Source organism: Doryrhamphus excisus, chromosome 5 (assembly GCF_030265055.1).
Source record: "Doryrhamphus excisus isolate RoL2022-K1 chromosome 5, RoL_Dexc_1.0, whole genome shotgun sequence".
In the NCBI taxonomy this organism is placed as follows: Eukaryota; Metazoa; Chordata; class Actinopteri; order Syngnathiformes; family Syngnathidae; genus Doryrhamphus; species Doryrhamphus excisus.
In genome coordinates this window covers 10,027,324-10,050,097 of record NC_080470.1, presented here as the reverse complement: position 1 = coordinate 10,050,097, position 22,774 = coordinate 10,027,324, and the positions used below count along the sequence as shown (strand labels likewise).

Genomic DNA, 22,774 nt, shown 5'->3' with positions numbered 1-22,774 from the left:
GTCTGCTTTAAGCGTTTGAAAAACAGTAGCATATAGCATCTTAGCATGTTGCTTTGAGAGCTGGCTGTGTGCAATTTAATGAGTGTGTGTAACCGACTCTTTGTTAAAGAGCAGCTGTCGGTCTAGACCTCCTTTTATACTGTACCTGCCTTCCTTTCTTCACTCCTGTCTCCCATCTGCCAGACTCACATCTCCTTCCTCACTCTCTAGGAAACTGTCGTCCCTTCCTTCCCTCCCTCCCATTTGACCTCTGGACGTGCTTCACACCTATTGACTCGCTCCGGGTATGATTTATTAATTACCTAGCAACAGCTGCTATACAGATCCTACACTCTTCTGCAAGAACCCGAAACCGACACTGCCTGCACTTATAGCCTCTGTTCACACTTGACAGGTTGGGTTAACACAAACGAACAGTGCTGACTTATGGCCAATTAGCTGCCCTGGTAAAGATGTTATGCTTGATGGCGGCCATCTATTTCAACCAATCTTACTCAAATTTTACAGATGTGCACCTTTCAGTCCCCTTAAGGTGTGTACACAGTTTCCTGGTGATTACGCCCAACCACATAAAGATACAGTGGGTAATTTGTAGAGTTGATTGTGTGCTGTGTGAGAAATTTAAAGTTAATTCAATGTATGCGGATTACGTTTTGGGGGTCTGCATCACCATGTAGTGCATTGGTCAAAAAAATAATAACAAGCAACACAGTAGGAGTGTGAGAAAAAAAGTTGGTTTCTACCTTTTTCCGTTCAACATACACAAACATGGGGAAGTTTCAGCAAAATACCAGTTCTCAACAAAAAAAGGAAAATACGTTTCAAGCATAACTTTCACTTTGACACAAATGTAACCATATACATATATTTAGCCAAAATGTCCAAACAACAATGCCACAACAAAGAACAACACACAGAAATGGTTGTTTTAAATAAAAATAACAATTTTCTTTACAAATATAACACAATGAACTATTTCAAATTTCCGGCAAGATGTCTTTTTACTTCCTGGTTGCTACGGAGATGCAGGCCGTGCCCTTAAATGCACTTCTGCCACCTTGTGGTGTTTTTTTTCAATGTAAAACTTCACCAAACATGCTCTCCTCTATTGTTGAGTTGCATCATCACCACTCGAAACAACGTAAAAACGTATAAATACGTCTTTGGTAGTGAATGAGTTAAGAACACAATTGGACTCACACACTGTATTAAACGACAAGATGCATGCCATATTGAACGCCAACGGGAAAGTGTCTGCATATACGTATATAGGCAGCAGTGTTTCTGCTCAATACACATAGATGACCAGATACTTGTAATAGTACCTGGCAGTACCTGGTTGTGCCAATGGACCAAGCGACCAGTGTGATCCGGGGATATTTGTTCCCTTTAAACGGAACTCAGATTGTCTGGAAGTAACTTGACTCGGAAATCCCGGACAGTCAGGGGTCCTTCAGCTATGTGCTCATGTTTGCTTTAATTAAATCAAATCTGACAAAGGAAAGGCAAGGAAACAAGGACCAGGATTATTTGTGAACCTCATTTTTGCCTTTTTTCATCTTGGTACGTTTGAGCTTTCGCAGACATATAAACAGACTGTCACTATGGAAATGTATGCTCATCTGGCCGTGACTTTATACAAAGGCGTCGTTACCCTTGAGGATGTACAGTAGGTGGCCTGCATGCACAGAGTCACCGAGACACATTTCTAGAGGGATCAGAGTGAAGATATGATTATGTATTATATATGATTATATGATAGTGGAGCTGGAGCCTATCCCAGCTGTCAAGAGACGGGGTACACCCTGGACTGGTCGCCAGCCAATCACAGGGCACATATACAAGACAAACAACCATTCACACTCACATTCATACCTATGGACAATTTGGAGTCTAGCATGTTTTTGGAATGTGGGAGGAAGCCGGAGTCCCGGGAGAAAACCCACGCATGACAGGAAGAACATGCAAACTCCACACAGAGATAGCCGAGGTCTCCTAGCTGTGAGGCCTGCACGCTAACCACTGGACCGTGCAGCCCTAGGTAGATACAGTCATGGAAAAAAAATATTAGACCCTCTTTGTTTTTTCACTTGATTTGTTTACTTTAATGCCTGATGATACCTGAATGAACCTGATGAGGTTATTAATGATGATAACCTTCATCATTCATAAGAGTTTAAGAGATGATATCTAGCAACTTCCATGGTTTTCTTAATTTTTCCAAAATCACTTATATTCTTCCATGAATAACTATAACATTGTACTTCTGATGAGTTATTTACTGTATCTTTTAATTTTACCAGGCATTAAAACTGATTGGTCTAATAATTATTTCCATGACTGTAGATACTGTATTTCTACAAGAAATTCACAATACAGATGCAATATTTTAAAATCAAGTGCAGCTATGTTGGTGCCGAATGATACAAAAAAAGGTGCTGATTGTTATAAATCCCATGAGATTAAGTAAGGCAAATGCGAGTTGTTCTCAGTACAGAACCAAGCAGGGGTGGGGGGTGTGGTTTGGTGCAGTGGTTTGAGGATGTGACAATCTTCTGGACAAATCCAAGGTCTTTAGAGCCTGTGAACACGACACATGGCGGGGATCTGCTGAAAGATGACTCCCGTCCCCTTGCGCCATCCGCAAGAGGTGACATTCTCCCACACATACACTCGAGGAGACCCGTCCTCCTCTTTCAGGACTCAGCCCCCCGCCCCCTGCCACCCTGTTAGTCCCCCACCACTACCACCAGCCTTTTTTGCTTGGGAGAAAGACTCCAGGGATTAGCCCGGGCCAGGTTCTTTCAAAGGCCATTAGAGCAAATTACAGGTATCCTGTTACCAGAGTGCTGGGACAGGCCAGGTGAGGGGCGCAGAGGCCACGCAGGAGAGCAGGGGTCAGCTTGGGACAAAAAGACAAGGCCACCCTGGGCCCCACTCTATCGGAGTGTCTACCCAGCTTCACAAACTGCTAGGCCCGCATCCATGAATGGCTCACTTGATGGGACCTCAGAGACATTGTCTCACCACTGTAACTTTAGCCCTTTTTTCTTTTAGTAGCCCCCGACACACACATACACACACTTCCCGCTCCCTCCCAACCCTTTTTTCTTGTCTCCTGATTGATGTGGGCATGACTTTGCCAGGAAAACAGTATGTGAACAGCACCAACAGGGAATGGTGCAGGACAACACTGACCGGTCATTTTCTAGCTTTGGTACAGTAGTGTCAGAGCCATAACAGATCCAGGCTGGTGCCTGTTTGACAGTGCAACTAGACAGATTTACCACCTGACACTCACTTCCTGTTGTATTGAAAGCAAGTCTCGCCACGCGACGTATATTTTATACGTCACTCCATATGCACTCCATACGTATATGGCATGTCTCTTATTGTCTGATAGTAGGATGGCATGTCGCTCCGTGAAAGGGTGATGTCCTGCATCCTGAGAGCTGTGTGAAATGCATACAATCTATGAAGCGGGCAACTTTATGGAAACTCTATGTAAAAGGGGCTTACAATGCAAGCATTTTCAAAATCAGTTCTTCACCCTTCATAGAGCCTTATGCGTATACTGATTTTTTTTTTTTTTTTTTGCTTTTGAACAATTTTCTGCCTTTACTTGTCAGAGCTACATATAACCGTGGTGGGGAGGCACGGGTGTGATCACCAATTTTGTGTGATCTCTGTTGAAAAGGGCTTAACATTCACAGGAGCCATTTATGCTTCGTTTGGGTTCAGCTCATCTGGTTTGTTATGGGGGTAATTGTGGAGTGCTATAATTGGTTGACCACTGGTGGCGCTATGGAGGTGTTGTATACTACTGTAGGTGTGGATGTGACAGGGCATGGATTAGGGTGATGGGAGGTCACATTCATGCACGCCATTGCACCACTTTCATACCGTCCATTTATACAACCTGCCATAACATTTGCCATTCTGGACATATAATTATTTTTTAAAAATTTGTATACAATAAACTTAATATTAACTCCGATCCTGAAATCCCCACACCCATAAGTGATTAGAACGAGATGTGACATTTATGCATCGTTATTGCTCTGCAAGCAACACTCAACAGCCCATCCTATTATTCTCCAAACTAATAATTTGTTAGTAAATATTATTCTGTTGCAGTTAATGAGGAGCTAACCGTGCAAAGAAGTTCTATCCCTGGATAAGTCTCAACAGGGAGGAGAGCCCTATTTATGTTTGATAAGATTTGTGCAACCATGGCAGCATAAATGATTATGATAAGGGTCACCTGATTAGGAATCCGCCCTTCAAGACAGGCTATACAGTTTATATAGCATGCTAACAACCTACAAAGATCCAATACCAATACCGGGTCCATTCAAAATTTCTGCAAAAATCTTTCTAGTTCTCTTTAAAATAATATTTCTTTAAATTGTCAAAAATCAAAATGTTCGCAAAAGTGGGAAAAGTCACACCTTTATCTGGATCTGCACCAACATGTGATGAGTTCCCTCCACTGTATGGTATGTGGTTATGGTTAGTTTTTACATTATTATTGAAATACAGCTGCTGTAAACGTTCTCCACCATCCCTTCGCAGTGAGTCACCATTTACCATGTCATCCAGGCGGAAATCCCTGCGATAGTAACAGAAAATTGGGTGGAAGGCACAGAAGAAGAAAAAACAAACAAATACCGGCTGTGGTGAAGTTAAATTGTAAGATGCGCCATACGACACATGGGAAGTACAACAAAGTCACCTTGTTCGTCACCTTGTTCGCCACCATGCTCACAGAGAAATTGTATCTAGTTCGAGAAATACTGATTTTTCTATTCAAATACTAAATATTGTATTACTAAATGAGTGAGTCTTTTATTTCCAACATTGTCTTGCTGCTCAATTTTACCCAGGCCATTCTCTCAATATAATACACTAAATATTTACATTGGTTTTGCTTCTACTTAATACATTTGATCTACTTGAGAGGTATGAGAAGTTGCAAAATATCAATTAGAATTTCGACACAAATTTTCCTCATTTGGGTCACAGATAAGCTGGAGCCTACCCCAGTTGAAAGCTGCCAAATGTAAACTATGCAATTGTTTTTTTTGTGCTTTGCCTCATCCACTGTGAATGGTTGTTTGTCTATATGTGCTTTGCGATTGGCTGGCGACCATTCCAGTTTGTACCCCGCCTTTCGTTTGAAGTTAGCTGGGATAGGCTCCAGTACACCCCCACGACCCTAATGAGGAGAAGCGGCATAGAAAATGGATGGATGGATGGTGAGCCATGTATCACATATCGTATTCTGAGTTACCCTACGCTTCCCAAGCCTTAATGTCATTGCCCCACATGGAATTACATTAACCATCCATGCTCCAGAGCCCCAATGTAAGCCCTAATGGCAACCACACGTGTGCTGTCAATGTATCGCTATGCTGCAGCCATCATGAGACTGATGATGTTGTTGATAAAAGTGGTAGAGATGGCCACAGGGAGTTCCGTATCCTGCCATTTTCTCTCTTTTTTTTTTTAACAATCACACACACGCATTGACCACACACACCCGCTTCATGCCTTACCCTATCCCAACCGGTGGATGACAATCTTAGCGGAGGAGCTGCGGAAGTGTTTCATTAGCCAATTACCGCTATAGTAGATAAGACCCGTGTTCCCACAGTTTGCAGGGCCTGGGGTCAAATGTGACCAATTACCTACCCCCCCTTCCATTTCATCCCCACCTCCCCTTGTAGGACAGATTATTCTGTCTGATTTACCCCCAGTCAGACTGGCTGACCCAGTGGTCCACAATCCACATCTGGAGAGGTCTGAGTGGGGTACGCTGGGGGGGTTGTCTGTTTGGAGGCTTACATTTTCACTCCTCATCAAGCACTAATTAGTGTCTGCACACACGCTGCATGTGTAGTATCCCTTATCCCAATGGTTCCCAAAAGATTTACAGAAATCTTTTACTTTGCAAGTACCACCACTGTTTTTGTTACTTCAGTTTAGTGCCACTGTTTAACTTAGAATAATCAAATGTTCATGGGAGGTTTATTGTAACAGAAATATCTATTTTTTTATGTCTAGAATAAAATAGCATTACGCAAAGGTTGTTATTGAGGAAAAAATACTTTCCATGTTCCTATGCGTGCGTGAGTTTTCTCCGGATACGCTGTTTTCCTCCCACATTCCTAAAACATGCTAGGTTAATTGGCGACTCCAAATTGTCCATAGGTATGAATGTGAGTGTGAATGGTTGTTTGTCTATATGGGCCCTGTGATTGCCTGGCGACCAGTCCAGGGTGTACCCCGCCTCTTGCCTAAAGTCAGCTGGGATAGGCTCTAGCATACCCCTGCACCTCAGTGAGGATAAGCGACATAGAAAATGGATGGATGGAAAAATAATTATTTGATCACAAAACAGTCACCAGATGAGGGATTTTGGTTCACTCCTCTTTCCAAATCCTGTAGGTCTTGAGGCTATTGCTTGATAACTCCCTCCATGGATTTCCAATGGGATTAACTTCAGGAAACTGGCAACTCCATGATCTTAATATGTTTGTTTTTCAGCCACTTCTTTGTGGCCTTGGCCATGATCCATGCATGACCCATATTCAATTTTCAGGCTGAGGCCAGGAGGTTCTCATTCTCGATTCTTCGGGGCTTCACAGGCACATTACTGGTCTGTGTGGGTCAGAATGCTTGCTGATTTGTAGAGGATCATACCATAAATTATTGTTGATCGTCTACCTTGTATCTTTTTAAGCAGGTAAACTTACAAAATCAGCAATCATTATACTAAAGAGATCTTTAATATTATTCAGCTGGTGTTCCTTAGTACCACTAAATGGAGCATGCGAACCACTACTGGATTTTTTGCCACAGTTTGAGAATCAATCCTTTCACCAAATATGTGATTGTATTTAACTTCCAGCATGCTGTCCCTCTGATGATCAAAACGTACATTTACAAGCGTGTAGGGGGACTCCACCAGGAAAGGTAAAACTAGCAGGCAACCTGAGGGGGAAGGGGGGCACTGGGGGGCAATGAAACTGATGGATAGTGGAGGTGAAAAAGGTTAAACAAGAGTGTGTGCCTGTGTGGTACCAATCTTCCTGCCTAAGGAGGCCTTTTCTTTAATCAAGGCATGGGGGGGGACAGCAAGAGCAAAGTGCCCTCCAAATCATGCATCACATCCATAACAAGCCAACGGCCCGCCTATCAAAGGCTTTTACAGATAGTTACAAGCAGAGCGCCTTTGTGACTCACAACTTCTGCAGTTTCCTGCACTTTGCTTCCCTGGGAATAGTGGCCGGGATGGTGGAATCCACATTAGTCTGAGGTCATTCCCTCCCCGTGCCACTAAATTGCAGAAAGCTGGCGCACTGCTGCTGCATCTGTGGTTGGTTTAAGCTGAACGTCCAAAGCCAAACTCAAGTATGGAAGACAATCGGGCGATGACAAAAAAATGTTTATTCTGTTGTAAACTGCAATGACTTGATGTCATTATCTACTGCAATGCTTCTCAAACTCTTTCCACTCAGTACCACCTCAGAAATATTTTACATTGCAAGTACCACTGTTTTGGCTACTGCTTTATGGTTTCGCTTTGACTACAATATGTGGCTTGTACATATACATGCACAGATTATTGTTCTATGTTAGAGAGCAAGAACACACTTGATTTTGGACAATGTCATCAGCTACATTATATGTTGCATGGTTTTGACGTGTATTTGTTGCTACTTAAGGTGAAATGCTTAAGGTAACAGGTGGCGGTGTCACAAGACACCCAGCTCACGAGACAACACGATACACAAGATTGGACTCAAAGTTACTAGCACTAACGTCAGTCAAGTGTATTGGTGGCAGCACCTCACTCTGAGGGACTACATTTTAAACCAAATCAAATGAGTTATCAAAAGTCCAAACTGATTTTGAGCACATCGCTCACAATTTTCAAACTAATCTTCTTCAGCCTTTCATTGCTAAAGTGCGTATTTAAATGTACTGTATTTATTTGGAATGTACTTGGAATCAAAGCGGGTCCTTGTCAAACTATTTTAAGTGATATTCACGGTTACATTGATACAGGGCCAAAGCAAGAACACTAATGACTTTGAATTTGAACCACATTTGTACCAATAACCCTACATCTATCCACTTATCTTGCCATGTTTAGTTGTAAGTTTACTATTTTCTTAATTGTGTCAATCATGTCAGCTCCTATTTATTGTGCAGTATTTACTTCCACCTGCAGCCAGCCTCAAGCGTCGGTGTGTGACTCTCAGGTGTGTTCCAGTGAGCGAGCACAGACCTGACTGACACTGTGCCCTCGCCGTAGCCGACATTTCCATTATTATTCAAATGAGACGGGCACACAGGGAGGTGACAGAGGGCGCCCAAACAAAGTCAGGAGTCTTGTCAGAACTGTCTCCTGCTCCACTGGCCAAATGGTGGCCTTGACCCCAATATGATCCACTATCCAGGCGTGGAGGGGGCAGGTGGGGGAGAGACGTAGTTGCGATTCATGGGAAAGCACTGACCGACACAAAGCTTTGGATAGTTACACTATCCAAAACAAACCAGTACCACAAATTCTCAGTTTTTGACACTGTTAGGGGAGAATTTGGATCAGTGTGTAACAGTACTTGAAATTCACCAAACCTGATATCTTCTTATCGGAAGCTGTTTTGCTGAATGTTTATTATGTAAGACGCATATACATATATACATACTACCCACAAGAAGTTAGGGATATTTGAGATACATTTCAGGATGAACCTAAAATGTACTACTGTATAAACTACTGTGTAAACTGTACTACTGGTGGAATACATTCTGGTTGCCTATATATCCACATAAATTAAGAAATGATTAATTGTATTGTTATTATAATTTGTTTATAAATTAAGGAAAAGTAAGCAAATTTGAAAAAAAATCACAACAAAATGTAAAATGTATTAGCTTAGTGAATTTTTAATTAAAAATCCAGAAAGAAAAATGTAATCAAAAATGTGATTGATTTGAAAAAATCTTCCCTGACAGATTATGAGCATTATTATTTTTCTACAGTCAATATTCTTTATTACGTTTGCATTACCGGGTTTACCGAAGAAATTAAGTGTCTGGAGAGTGTCTATTAGATGTACAGTCAGAGACAAGACTCATGAAAACCATCAGGACTGAGCCTTCAGAAAATCCAACCTGAGCTCCTAACAGTCCTTGTGGACGCCGACAATCCCAGTGCAGCATTTAGTGCTACACCATCCATCCATTTTCTTCTCCAGCGATCTCATAGGGAAGCCCGACTTTCTGATCTTCAGCCACCTCTTCCAGCGCCATCATGCCTTGATAATACCTGTAACATCTCACCAGGGTGGCATCCGGACTAGATGCTAGAGCCACCTCAAGTGGATCCTCTAAATATGCAGGAGCAGTAGCTCACCTCTGAGCTCCTCCTGTATGACTGAGCTCCTCACCCTATCTCTTAGGATGAGTCCAACCACTCTACGGGGCAAACTCTTGCTCTTACTCTTTTGATCACTACCCAAAGCTCATTTGTGAGTGGTGGAAACGTAGAACAACGGCTAAATCACAGCTAAATTGCTGTCCTCTCTTCACCTTCACCATCCAGTGCAGTGACCGCATGACTGCGGAAACTTCACTGGCTTGCCTGTCGACCTCAACCAGATACAGAGATACTGCCCTAAAGACAGACGAACCCTCCCATGCCTTATTTGATTTGGGTCTCTTGTCACCCAGTTTAGTTGAGAGAGAGGACGATAACAACCACGTGTGCACAATCAATGTATCGTGGCTGGCGAAAACATCAATGCTATGTTTTTATTTATTTAATTGATTTATTGATTTTCTTTGCAGGCCAAGTTACTGTTCACAGCTTCCAAGCGATGTTCAATAGACATGGAAAAGCTTCCAGCACTTTGAGGAATTTAGGCCAAAACTCATTAACGCGCTGCTGAGAAGGTGTGGTGGTGGACGTGTCCGCATTTGGGTCTTCATATTCTGCTTCCTCTACAGAAGGTAAGGAAAGACCTTTGATGCTAAACAGTGTCTCTTCCCTCCTAGATACAAAAAACACCCACCTTCACTCACATCTGCACGCACACACATGCACTCACGTGCATTTCAATGGAGTGTGAGCTACAGTCTGGCTCATATTAGCCATATTAGAGAGAAAGCACAAATCTTCTTTTTCAGTTTAGGGTCCACTTCATGCTGATGCAATGGCAAAAGTATAAACACAGGCGCATGCATTACAAATGTACACACCTTCAAAGAGCACCAAGGCAATGCCAAATTCTCATCCCTGCTGCTTGGGAAGCAGAGAAGATAGAAAACAGGTCCTTGTGGATGTGTGATCATATGAGGACACAAATGTTTTTTAAACCACACGCATTTGCATTCATTATCGTCAAAGATGACTCATTCCTATAACCTCAGTTTTTCATTCTACAAAGAGCTACAATATTCATTTGTTGAAACATCAACCTGCTCCATTCCAGCAATTTGTAAGTCCTTATGGTCATCATTTTACTATATGAGACATCTATGATTTGCCATTTAATGTTTACTATCTTGACTAATAGGAGATGGAGAGTTTAACACACATTGTCAGCTCAACACAATTCAACTGCTTTAGAAAAAAGTAATGAAAAAAATTTGAAAGCCATGCCTTTGACCTCCACTTATTCCAAGGAAGAAGCCAGTATAAAGTTTCATGCAGAAGTTGTGGTTAATTTTTAATGAACAAACCAAGAATAAAAAATAAGATGTCTTTTCACTCACTTTTTTGTCTCTCCTATGAGGTTATGCTTTTTCATACAATATCTATCACATCATGAAATGCAAATTAGCCGATGATGATGATGTCATCTAGCGACTTCTAGGACAGCAAATACCTCCTTTTCTTACTGATGATTTGGCAACAGTGGTTATGATGCTACGTCATTTATTGGGCATAGCTAAACATGGTGGGGTCCGCAATCAAAAAGTTGATAAAGTAAGAAGAAGATGCATGTGTTCTACAGTGCAACACCATTTATTGTGCAATAGTGAAACCTGGAGGGTAGTATTTTAGTGCTTAAAAAGTGTAAGGATTTTTAATTTGTCCATTCATTATCGTACAGCTTCAAAATTGAATTAGTGTTGGTCTTCGCTACATCGCGGTTCGAACATAGCTCTCTTTTTTCATGTTTTTTCTCTCAGTAATTAAGAGTTAATTGCTTTTTTGTGATTGACTTATTACTAAAAACATATATAGACAAGTTATAGGTAGTATTATGGTCACTAGTTTCAGTTTCAGGCTTGTGTATAAAAAAAAAAATCACTAGTCCTAAAAACGTGTAACTACAACACTTTATGATGCAGTTGGTCCATCTTGTGCTTTCTGGTGTGTGGTTACACACAAGTGTAATCAAGTAAATGTGCTAAATATCCCTTTCACACATTCTCCTGAGGTGTTCGTGATTTGTCCAATTTCAACTCTATTGCCATTGTAAAGTCGATTTTTTTATGGCATGATTGCCTGACAGCGAGTCAATATTTGGCCTCCATGTTGTGCTTGCTCTATTTGTGTGTGTAAGTGGGTTATTTCACAGAAGACAGAGTGTTTAAAGTCTATTGGGACTTTATGGAGCTTCTTTGTGCACCTGTGATAATAATCGGAAAAAAGATCAACCTGCACGTCACGCGTAAGACCGGAGGAAACGCCTGATTTTACTGACTTATTACTTCCTGCATGACCAAATCAAACAAGGCATTGGAGATTTTGTCTGTCTTTAGGGCAACAGGTGCATGACATTCCTCTGTAGTGCCAGGCTGACATTTAAAGCTATAAAGTGCAGTAAGGATGCCAAGTCCATCCAGCAGGGGTGCTTTAGTCCTGGGCCAGTGGTTAAAAGCTTTCCGACACACGTCTGGCTCAGTTCAAGAAGAGTCAAAACAAAGCCATTAATGCGATCATAGCAGGGGGCATAAATCTGTTTATGGATATCTACAGTACATTGTGAAAAAAAGGCATTTTTGAAAGAAACAATAAACAGTGCAGCTTAGTTCAGATGATTGATTGTGGTAACAGCAAATCACAAGAATGAAGCGATGTTAATGTGACAAATAGTCAAACATGCTAACAGCCACCAATGATCAACACGTATACATTTTTTATACCGCTTATCCCCATTAGGATTGCGGCTGACTTTGGGAGAGATACAGGGACTGGACTGGTGGCCAGCCAATCACAGGGCACATATAGACAAACAACCATTCACACTCACATTCATACCTATGGACAATTTGGAGTCGCCAATTAACCTAGCATGTTTTTGGAATGTGGGAGGAAGCTGGAGTGCCCAGAGAACATGCAAACTCCACACAGAGATCTCCTGACTGTGTGGCCAACATGGCCACCCACTTGTCCACCATGCTGTGAAAGAAAATCAAATTCAGCTTCCTTATTTTACACAATTGTTTTTTGGTTGTGCAATACATAATAATAATAACGCTTAATCAAGTGTGGGAAGGAAGTGAAGTTAATTGTGTCTTGAAGCAATTTAGGCAAATGGAGTGCACTACTTAGCTGTAACCAGTCTCAACAATCACAACAAGGACACTGTGCATTTCCATTGAGGTCCTGGGGTGCTCAATGGCATCCAAAGTGTGCTGGCCACACCCTGTTGGCACGGCTCAGGTGTGGTGCAGGGCAGGTGCACCACGGCTGCGCCTGGTCTTTACTGCTGCTGAGTACTGTTCCCCAGTCTGGTGTCACAGTCCTCATGTAAAAAAAAGCTTGACACTGCCCTTCGCACAGTCTCTGGATGCCTACAAGCCACACCAACCCACCAAATACATGCCCTAACTGGAATCGCCCCAACCGAGGTCAGACAAGAAGGAGTTGTGCTTGCTCTTGCTTGGAAGGTACAGACGAGTGAATCTCACCCCCTCCGCAAGACCTTCACGGAGAGATCGCAGAGCAAGCACCTCAAATCCTGGTGCCCATTTGCCATGCATGTTCAGGAATTGGTCAACAGATCTTAATGGATCAAGACAAGATGGCGGGAACAGTAGAGAGCAGCAGAACCTTCCAGGCTCCACTGTTACATTGAGGACCCCACAGAAGTCCCTGGTGAGCACCTACACTGACAGCAGTAGACAACCCTCTACTGCGCCTGAGGATGAGTGCAGAACGTTTATGAGACCCCCTACGGACCACGTCTGAACAAGGTGCCCCAAACAAATAGCAATAGTACATATATATAAAATATATTCATATTGTTTAATAAATTCAAGCCCACTAAGTCCAGATGTCAAGTACTGAAAAAACAGTCAGGAGTCTGGTCAAGATCTTTGACAGCTCCCCGAGGGTCTCACCTGCCATACAACTAGCCAAGAGCAACCTGACCACCGGGCTCACAGTGATGGACACATCTGGTCTCCCAGGATAATTCAAAGCCTGGACCTACCAGCATGGAGTCCTGCCAAGAATACTCTGGCTGCTATTATTCCACAAAGTCCCAATAATAATGGTAGAGGCTCTCAAGAGTCCATCACCCAGTTTCTCAGGAAATGGCTGGGGCTCCCTCAGTCCTTGAACAGCATCGCCCTATACGGTCATTCCACCAAACTGTACCTTCCTTTCAGATGAGTTTCAAGTCTCTGCAAGACGCCAAACCAGAAAGCAGAACCATCTCAAATCAAGTTCCAACTTGCACACTTGGGACCTGGTAGACCTGGAGCACATCTTAAAAGTGCCAGGGGAGTGCCAGTATTGTTGGGACCATGGCTGAGTGTTAAGAGATCTGGAGGACTCCATTGGCACATCGATCCGGCACAGCAAAACCTAGGAAGCCAACTTCTTTTCAGGGGGATAATGATTAGTAGAAAATGTATGTCATTTTGTAACTCTTTTTCGTGAATTCTATTAAAACAATATTTAGCCCTCACCAAAAACATTTCACATTTGATGGCAAATTGGGTTATTTTTGTTGAAGCATGTTTGCCATGTTGATGTAAGGAGTTGCAATCAGAAAAATACTATTTGTTCTTTGAAAATTGTATGATTAATGGTGGCTTGTTTTTACAAGGGCGTCTAATCCTCCTAAATCAATAAGGGAGGAACTTTTGGACTCTTTTGGCTCTTTTGACTCTAGTTTAGTCATGGGGAATGATGCAAATCGAAACTCATATATTTTTCTTCTCCTCTGGCTTGAGGAATATTAGAATCTTTTTATTTATTCGACAAAGCATTGATCTGATTTGTACCAGCCTGTCAGAATATCAGTTCAATTGCTTCAAAGTCCAAGTGTCCTGTTGGCAGCCCTTGTGAAGTCGTCTCCTTTGTGAAGGCCTTCACACCCACAGGATGTCACGATAAAAGAATCGGCTGCCGGAGCCAAAGTCAGACTCTATAAACCCGCTGATGAACCCAGTAAATCCCGCAGAGGAGCCGGACTGCCAAAGGTTGTTAGCTACTAATTGCTACATTTCGAGAGTCCATTCACAATACTGCGCCCTGGCAGCAGAAAGCAGGGATACTTGGTTAATTAAAGCGACACCAACACTCTTGTCCCAACAGTGTTCCCAGGACTTAGTGTTCTGGGAGCTTCTTGTATTAGGTGGTCAATAATGTTCTGTACCTTACAAGCAAAGGTCATCATTCTTGCCGTTGGGATGATTGATTTTATGGAATTCGGAATATCCACCAATCCCCTCTCACCCTGTAAATAATGCCTAATGAGCAACTGGAAAAGCTCCAGCACTTTAATTTCCACCTCAATACCGCGCAGAGCAGCCCCCCTGCCCTTCGTCTTGCTTCATTAACATGCGGATTCTGTTGATGCCGAATACCAAAATGCGCTTCCTTAGACCAGGTGCTTCCCTCTTATGCCCCCGTGATTCCGTCACGCGTTCCTGTCTGAGCTCTGTCCGACTTACTGCTGTGTAGAGAAGTGGATATAACTGCTCTCTACTGTTGATACAACAGCGTTTTGAACTCAAAATGGATAACAACAAGCAGTCAGTTTGATTACCTGCAGTGTTCATTGGCAACCTGTGTTCTGGCATGTACTGTATATCCTTTTTGGAGGTAATGATTACTAGATATGTGTTCATTTATTTGGGGTTATATGACATTATTGTGTTAATGACTGTATTTTCAAGACACATGACAAATTTTTACATGACTGTAAATGACATTTGTGGCGCCGCCACAAAAAATGCTTTGGAAGACATGCTAGCATACAGGTATCCTCAATATTTTCTAATCATTAGACAAATGGTCCATTACTTATGGCCAATTAGTTGTGTAGTCGTGCTTGTGCCGCTGCAAAAAGGGTATCATCAAACCTACTCAAATGTTACAGACATGTCTTTGCCAGTCTCTTAAATGTATGTATCGAATTCAGTGGTGATTTGGTTAAACAGGCTAAGGTTACAGTGGGTGTTATTGTAGGGCCCACTGAGCATGGTGAGAAATTCCAAGTCAATCAGATTTACAGGGTTTAACAACATAGAAGTTGTTAGAAAAATAATAGCACAGGCAACACAGTCCAGGTTCGTGTTTTGACAAATTTTCACTCTTTAGTGTGCTATGGTTCAGGAGCAGAAGCTTACACAAAATTAGGACAACCCATGATTTTTCACATGACTCCATGTAGCATGATGACTATTGTTTATTCATATTTTCTTTAATATACACATCTACTGTGATACACAATTTTTCATCTTCAGAGATGTGAACAGTCACTGTTATGTTGTTTCCACAACACTCAGTTGCATGAAATGGTAGTGTAGTTGTTCACATAGCAGACTTACTAAATACAGCTTGTGTCAGATATAAATATCCACTCAGTGTGATCATCCTACTGACCCTGCAGATTGACTAGCAGGCAGTCCAGGGTGTAGTCTGGATTTCACCCCTAAGTCAGCCAGGACAGACTCCAGCTCCCTTGCTGTGACCCTGGAAAGGGTCAGCACTGACACTTACTGCACACTCATCCTGGCGTAAAGTGCTTGGCTGGAAGTCGTGAGCATCTAAAACAAGTTTGACTAATTTCCACAACATATTTCATCGGGGTGGAAGATTCCCCCGACACTCCACTCCACCCCCCCCCCCCCCCCCCCCCTGCTCTCACACACTGGGCGCCATCCAACTCAAGCACGCTCGTGAACTCAGAAAACCCGAGAGAAATTCAGTAAACACCACACACGCCCCGGTTAGAAGAGTTTTTTGGCGGATCTGGTCCGACTTGTGCGTTGAGGTGACCTTATTTTTTCACTGTACCAATTCAAAGTCCTTTAATTGCATGCGCTTTTCCGATTGTTTTATTGCTTCTCAGCTTTATAATTTCCTAATACCATAAATGTGAAGTGGTTTTTGGCTGTGGCCTTGCAGATGTTGACCCAGGACAGCAAATGATGCCTACTTGCCTCTGGAACTTTTGTAAACAGTTGTGTGTTTGTGGTGTGTTTCCCCCCTTTAAAAGTAATAATAAAAAAGAAAAACATATCTAGGCCCCTCCCCTACTCAGTAAGCAACTTTTTACCGAGCAAGTCTCAAGTGGTGGAACTAAATTTAGTGAACATAATAGTGTTCATAATCTTTACTGTTGTGTGTGTGGAATTGGCATTTTCTCCCCCTGCGTGCATGAGTTTTCTCTGAGGACTCCGGCTTCCTCCCACATTCCAAAAACATGCTAGGTTAATTGGTGACTCCAAATTGTCCATAGGTATGAATGTGAGTGTGAATGGTTGTTTGTCTATATGTGCCCTGTGATTGGCTGGAGACCAATCCAGGGTGTACCCCGCCTCTCGCCCGAAGACAGCTAGGATAGGCTCCAGCACCCCCCACAACTCTTGTGAGGATAAGCGGTACAAAATGAATGAATGAATGCTCCCCTACAGTTGAACGATAGAATTTACTTTTCAAATGAAAAATGCAAAAAGTCACAACTGGACATACAATTTTTTGGCTGTGTGATTTTGTCGTTTCCCCCAAACTCTGCTCAGACTGGATCAGTTAAAGTAGAACAGCTATATGAGCCATTTGTCGCTGCTGGTGACTTAACCCAGTCAACACCTCCATTGGGGATCTAGCAGCACAGGGCATGCACGTGGAAATTGATCCCCATAATGCAGTACTGCATTATGAGACAGGTTAGTTTTACCCTACTGATGATGCGTTGCTGCAATAGTAACACTAATTACGTATGACACATACAGGAGTCCGACGTACAAAAAAATTGACACCTTGCCCAAACCGGACATCAGCAAAACGTACGAAAACGTGTGCAGAGGTTGGCGGCACGGACAACTTAGGAAGTGTTTGTCTGACCCGTGGATGGGTGGAGTTTCTGACTCTGCGGCCAGTCTATGGCTCAAAAATCAGCATGTCACATGAACGCCCATGAATGCATTTCCTGCGTTTTTTTTGCGCTGAGTTTGGCCATAGGAGCCCTTACGGCCTTCACTTAATATCATATCTTCAAATAAACATTGTGTGGTTGTTGTACAACACACAAAACACAAGGTGTCCTGGCTGGTCCACCGATAATAGAGACCATGAAAAGCAATGACAATGTGATACAAGCCGGTGTACCATCCAAAACGTTTCGTTAGTTCAAGGTCCAATTACTACAAATATCATCATCGGGCTAGGTTAGCTTAGCACCGTGGACGCAGAAACCCGAAGCCTTAATGTTTGTGTGTGCTTGAGTGCATGTTTGTGTGCATATGCGCGTGTGTGCACAGGTAAAGCAGGAACGTCCCACTGCGAGTACTTTGAAGATGTAAGTGATACACGTTTGGACCTCCCTGGTTCCGATGAGGCATCTGAAAAAGGCGCATCAATCTCATCCTGACAGCTCATTCGTCATAATCAGTAACCCAAGACACTTCCTTGGTTTTTTTTTTTCATTCTTTTCGATGTCTTCTGTCAATCCCGTCCCACTCCTTTCACCCAAAGCCACTTTCCCTCCCAGTGGCCTTTTCCCTCAGCTGCTCCATGCCACTGTTCCACCGGGATTGATACAATATTTTCCAGCCCTCAATTAACGTAGCACTTGTTGACTAATTCCAACTGTTTTTGCACCTGAGAGAGAGGGAGCCTGGAAAAATTGAGTGGGGTGGAGGTGAAGTCGTCAGGATGGACCGTACAGGGCAAAGCGAGAGGGGACGGAGAGAGAGGAATGATCAGCCCAACTTTTAAAGCAGCTGTTGTGCCTTTGTAGTCAGTTAGCTCTCGTCTGGTATCCGATTCACCCATGTGGTCATTAAATATGTACAACCTCCCACTCTAATCTATAGCCGCCGTATCAGTATCAAGAATTTCTGTGGGCCAAGAGGCTTTAAGTCTGATTGAAAGCCTAAACAAACTATATTGTGGCATTTATGCAGTGACCTCGAATGTTTTTAAATGCCGTTTTGGCTTGACTCGTATACGCCCAACGCTCCTTGTGAGAACCGTTCTTTCCACCAAAGGAAATGAGAGGATGGTGGCTAAAGTACACAAGGACGTAAAGGGGGAGTGAAATCGACACCACCTGAAGTATGAGTGACGTGAGCTATGCTGGAAACGCTTATAGGTACAGTGGCGATTTTATCGTAACTAATTAGGTAGGCTATTCGCCATTCATCATAAATACTAGCAACATATAGTAGATTAACACGATTGCTTGACTAAATGAAGTAAAATCCAACTATAAGACATTCAGAAAAAGCAATGAAAGAGACATTGTGGTATGTACTGCTACACACTGGTGTCAATGTGTGTCAGTGATGATATGATATCATTATGTTATCGATGAGACAATAATCCCCACAGGGAGTCCCAAAAGTAAAAAAACAAGAAACAACAAGGAATTATCCCAATACTGTGATATGTGAGTCTTACTATTATGTCTTATTATCTCTTTTTATGTCTACTGTATTAGGTCATACGAGTGTAAAGGTAACTAAAATTGTTTAAAAATCATATTTATAAGGTCACAAAGCAGTTTTCTATACTCTAGCTACAACAATATTCCATTTATTCCTAAGGGTCCATTTATAAACTAAAGGTTGAGAGTGTTGTTCCCCTGGACAGGCCCAGGAACAAAAGGTCAGACATATACATACATACTGAAGTAAGTAGTATAACATGAATAAAATGAGTCCTTTATAGTCTTCAAAGAAAAACAGCAATGACGAGTGGTGGATCTGTTGGGACACTGCACTGAACGGAGTAACTAGCTCTCTAATGTTACACTAATTTGTAATAATAGTGCTTTAAAATCATAGTAAAACAGTAGCTTACATTCAATTAATTGCAGTGAAAATTTATCACCTACATGTTAGCATTGTTATTTAACAATGTTATAATAAAGGTTCAGTTATAGTTTCCTGCCTCCATGTATTGTTTTTGGCTTCATTATCAGCTAACAAATGCAATTGACCTGCTCATACTTGTTGTTTGCCCTTTGCTGCTGCACATAAATGTATCCATTGTGTGAGTAATAAAAGATGAAAAAGATTAATTATTATCTTATCTTGTCTTATTAACCACAGTGGCATAAAATTAACTTGCAGTCCGGGGGCGATGGGGCCATGCTGGAAGTTGTTTTATTCTAATTGCATAATCATGTATGAGATTCAGTAAAGCTAAAGACAAATGTGTTTCTTATTTAGTACCGAAACTTACGAAAATGGCATGTTTATAACACTTACTCAGGTACTGTTTGAAAAATATAATGTAAATCCAACATTATAATCCTCAATAATACTCTAATACAGTACGAGTAAGGAGATACAATTCATTCAAGAGGAGACTGAGGGCAGCAATGAAATAGGGCCAGCAGCAAAGTGGAGACTTGGGAGTGCGCTAACATATTTCACATTTCAAACTGTGACGCTGTTACACTGACAGATGAGGTTGACCGAGTACCAGGTACTAGAAATAGCCAATGGTGTCTATAGCAAGTAGAAGCAAGTACAGTAAGTACCATGCATATTTATTAAACATGAATTGGTGACTGAGTGAAAATTCAACATCACATATCCCAATCCAACACCACATAGTAGCCTCAACTTTACTTTGTAACAGGATTGGATAGTTGTGAAAATCTTCCATGTGCCTCGTTTGGAGAGGTTAGCAAATGTCACTCAACACATAGGAACAGTGGCAACAGCACCGTGAATGACTTTAACAAAACAGCTGCTCCTTCCCCATCAACCTTGGTAGCCATGTGGGAAAACTCTGACTCACACACTCATGTAAACAAAAAAAAAAACGCTATTAACAAATACATAAATATTACAGTCAGAGGCATTACAGTGGGCCCGCCTGTCAGTCAGGGAGTGACGGACATGGAGGCGAGGTCAGCTCATGAGTCAGCTCCTCTGACCTGGTCAAATGTCTGAAAGACATCCATTGATGGACACAATGAGGTGCGGCCGCTGCACTTCTCAGGTGTCATTGAACCGCATGCTCACTACAAACTGTCTGGCTCTAGCTGGGTCTCATGCATACAAGTTTGTGTAATCCCAAGACACAAAAAGTTGCATGTTTGTTTTTTGAGGACATTTACGCACATTAAAACAGATAATGAGGGTGCAAAGAGCAGTCAAAAAATACAAAGTGTATAGAAGGTGAGAATGTTACTGCTTAAACAACCAATCTAGTAGTCTAAGACATTTGCACAGCATCAGTCAGACTTATTTCCTAATCAAAGACAACTTATGCATGACTTAACGTGTGTTCCCCTGTCCACCTGCTACTTACAATTGATGCACTTTCTTCACAGTTTGGACAAGTTTTTCCATGCCCGCCTTGCCAACTGATGCTCAATGTCTTTCCTCAAGAAAAAAAAAAGGCAGTTGTCCCCAGAGGAGCCCAAATCCACACTGGGTGTCTTACCTAGCAACGTGTGTCTCATACTCTAAACACAACACAAGAAGCTGCAGGATATCCCTAAGAGCGGCTATAAAAGGTAGCAGATAAGAAAGTCCAACCATAAAAATAAAACGTCACAAGTCTGCTCATGACACTGACGGCTACTTACTGTCTGCGTAGTTTTTCCGCCGCGTGCCGTCCACCTTCCCTGTTTTGTCAATGCAGAGGAAGAACTTGTTGGCCGAATAAAGCCGCCGCAGCCTCACATCGCCCTCGAGGTGGTTGTAACTGCGAGTGTGCCTCTCCAACGTCCATGAGCAATTCAAGCTGCCTGTGACCACCTGGAGGGGTTCGTGGCCTAACCCGGGAGGACAGGCCCCAGAGGCAGCACCGGCGGCCACCAGAAGTAAGACCAGGCATGCCCGGCAGAAGGAGGCTGCGTTGGTCAGCGGCGGGGGAGGTTGGCGTCGCCTGAGAGCAGGTTCAGGAGGATGGAGGTGAGCTTGGGATGGCGTCCATCTGCACATGGTGGGTCACACTCCCGAGGTGCACCTTATTGTGCAGGCTGTAGTCATGCTGATGATCAGGAGACGTCCCAGCGGAAGGATGGATGGAGAAGAAAGGAGAGGAGATGTCAAGGAAAAAGGGGAGCCACTCACAGAAGACCCACTGGATGGTGATGTTTGGGCTTCTTACTGCATCAAGCTTGTCAAAGTTCCTGCAGAGGTCATCTTCTTGCCTTTCACATATCTTCAGTGAATGAAAGTTGCTCTCTTGTCCGGTTTCCTCCTCGGAATGAAGTCCGCCTTCCCGTTCCAAAGATAAAAAGTCCTTGGGTTGAAGGATGATGCTTGTGCGTTTGTGTTTATATATGTGTGTAAATGTGTGTGTCTATGCACCTTGCGATGCTCCGCTGTATCCAGCTGGAGAGGAACAAGGTGCCTGTCTGAGCTGCTGACCCGTGGCTGGGAGGGAGTTGAATGAGGTTGATGACTGACTGACTGTGTGTGTCTGCATGTGTGCGTGTGTTAGTGTGTATTACCGAGAGAGAGAGAGAGGGAGGGAGGGAGCTGTGTGTGTGTGCATGTGTCAGAGTGAACGGCAGCCGGGCGAGTGTGTGTCAGCTCGCTCACACGGGGCAGTGAAGCAGCAAGCCGACGGCCTCACACTCTTCTGCTTTGTGTGCAGCCAGCCAGGCACTCTTCTCCTCAGTGGGAACACCGGTTGACTTGCCTTGTATTTTATTCTGGGCAGGGCTAGTCGCAGCATCCAAGAAGGTAGGGTAGTGGGGGTAGGATTGAAAGCAGAGGAGTGGTAAGGGGGTGTGGAGGCGGGGCCTCCAATCTCATTCATAACCATTTGGGCCAAATGAGAAAGGCTGAGAAATTAGTAATTAGTTCTATAAGGCATTTATTTTAAGAGACCTATAAACACGTTCTATCCAAGTTATACCAGTCGGATGTGTTCCGAAGATGCTTTAAATGGCCAAAATGGTCGCCAAAATGGAAACTTTTAATCAAAAGTTGGCATAACAAGCCCCGTTCCATTCATTCATTCATTTTCTGCCGCTTTTCCTCACGAGGGTCATGGGGGGTGCTGGAGCCTATCCCAGCTGTCTTTGGGCGAGAGGCGGGGTACACCCTGGACTGGTCACCAGCCAATCACAGGGCACATATAGACAAACAACCATTCACACTCACATTCATACCTATGGACAATTTGGAGTCACCAATTAACCTAGCATGTTTTTGGAATGTAGGAGGAAACCGGAGTACCCGATGAAAACCCATGCATGCACGGGGAGAACATGCAAACTCCACACAGAGAAGGCCGAGGGTGGAATTGAACCCTGGTCTGCCTCGTTCCATGTTTCTGCAAAAGTAACACTGCATGTGTCAGGCCAGTAGTTGT

At 43.0% G+C, this 22,774-nt stretch overlaps 1 protein-coding gene across 1 annotated transcript in view; it reads right to left on the bottom strand.

The window, feature by feature from the left end:
• Positions 1 to 21,951, bottom strand: part of fgf22 (fibroblast growth factor 22) — a 35,024-nt gene extending 13,073 nt beyond the window's left edge. The window contains exons 1-2 of the mRNA XM_058073346.1: positions 21,560 to 21,951; positions 21,033 to 21,439 (exon numbers count right to left, since the gene is read on the bottom strand). Of these exons, the coding sequence (XP_057929329.1) occupies positions 21,033 to 21,390 (358 nt within the window). The 5' untranslated portion in view covers positions 21,391 to 21,439; positions 21,560 to 21,951. The remainder of the gene's footprint in view (positions 1 to 21,032; positions 21,440 to 21,559) is intronic.
• Between the last annotated feature and the right edge of the window lie 823 nt (positions 21,952 to 22,774).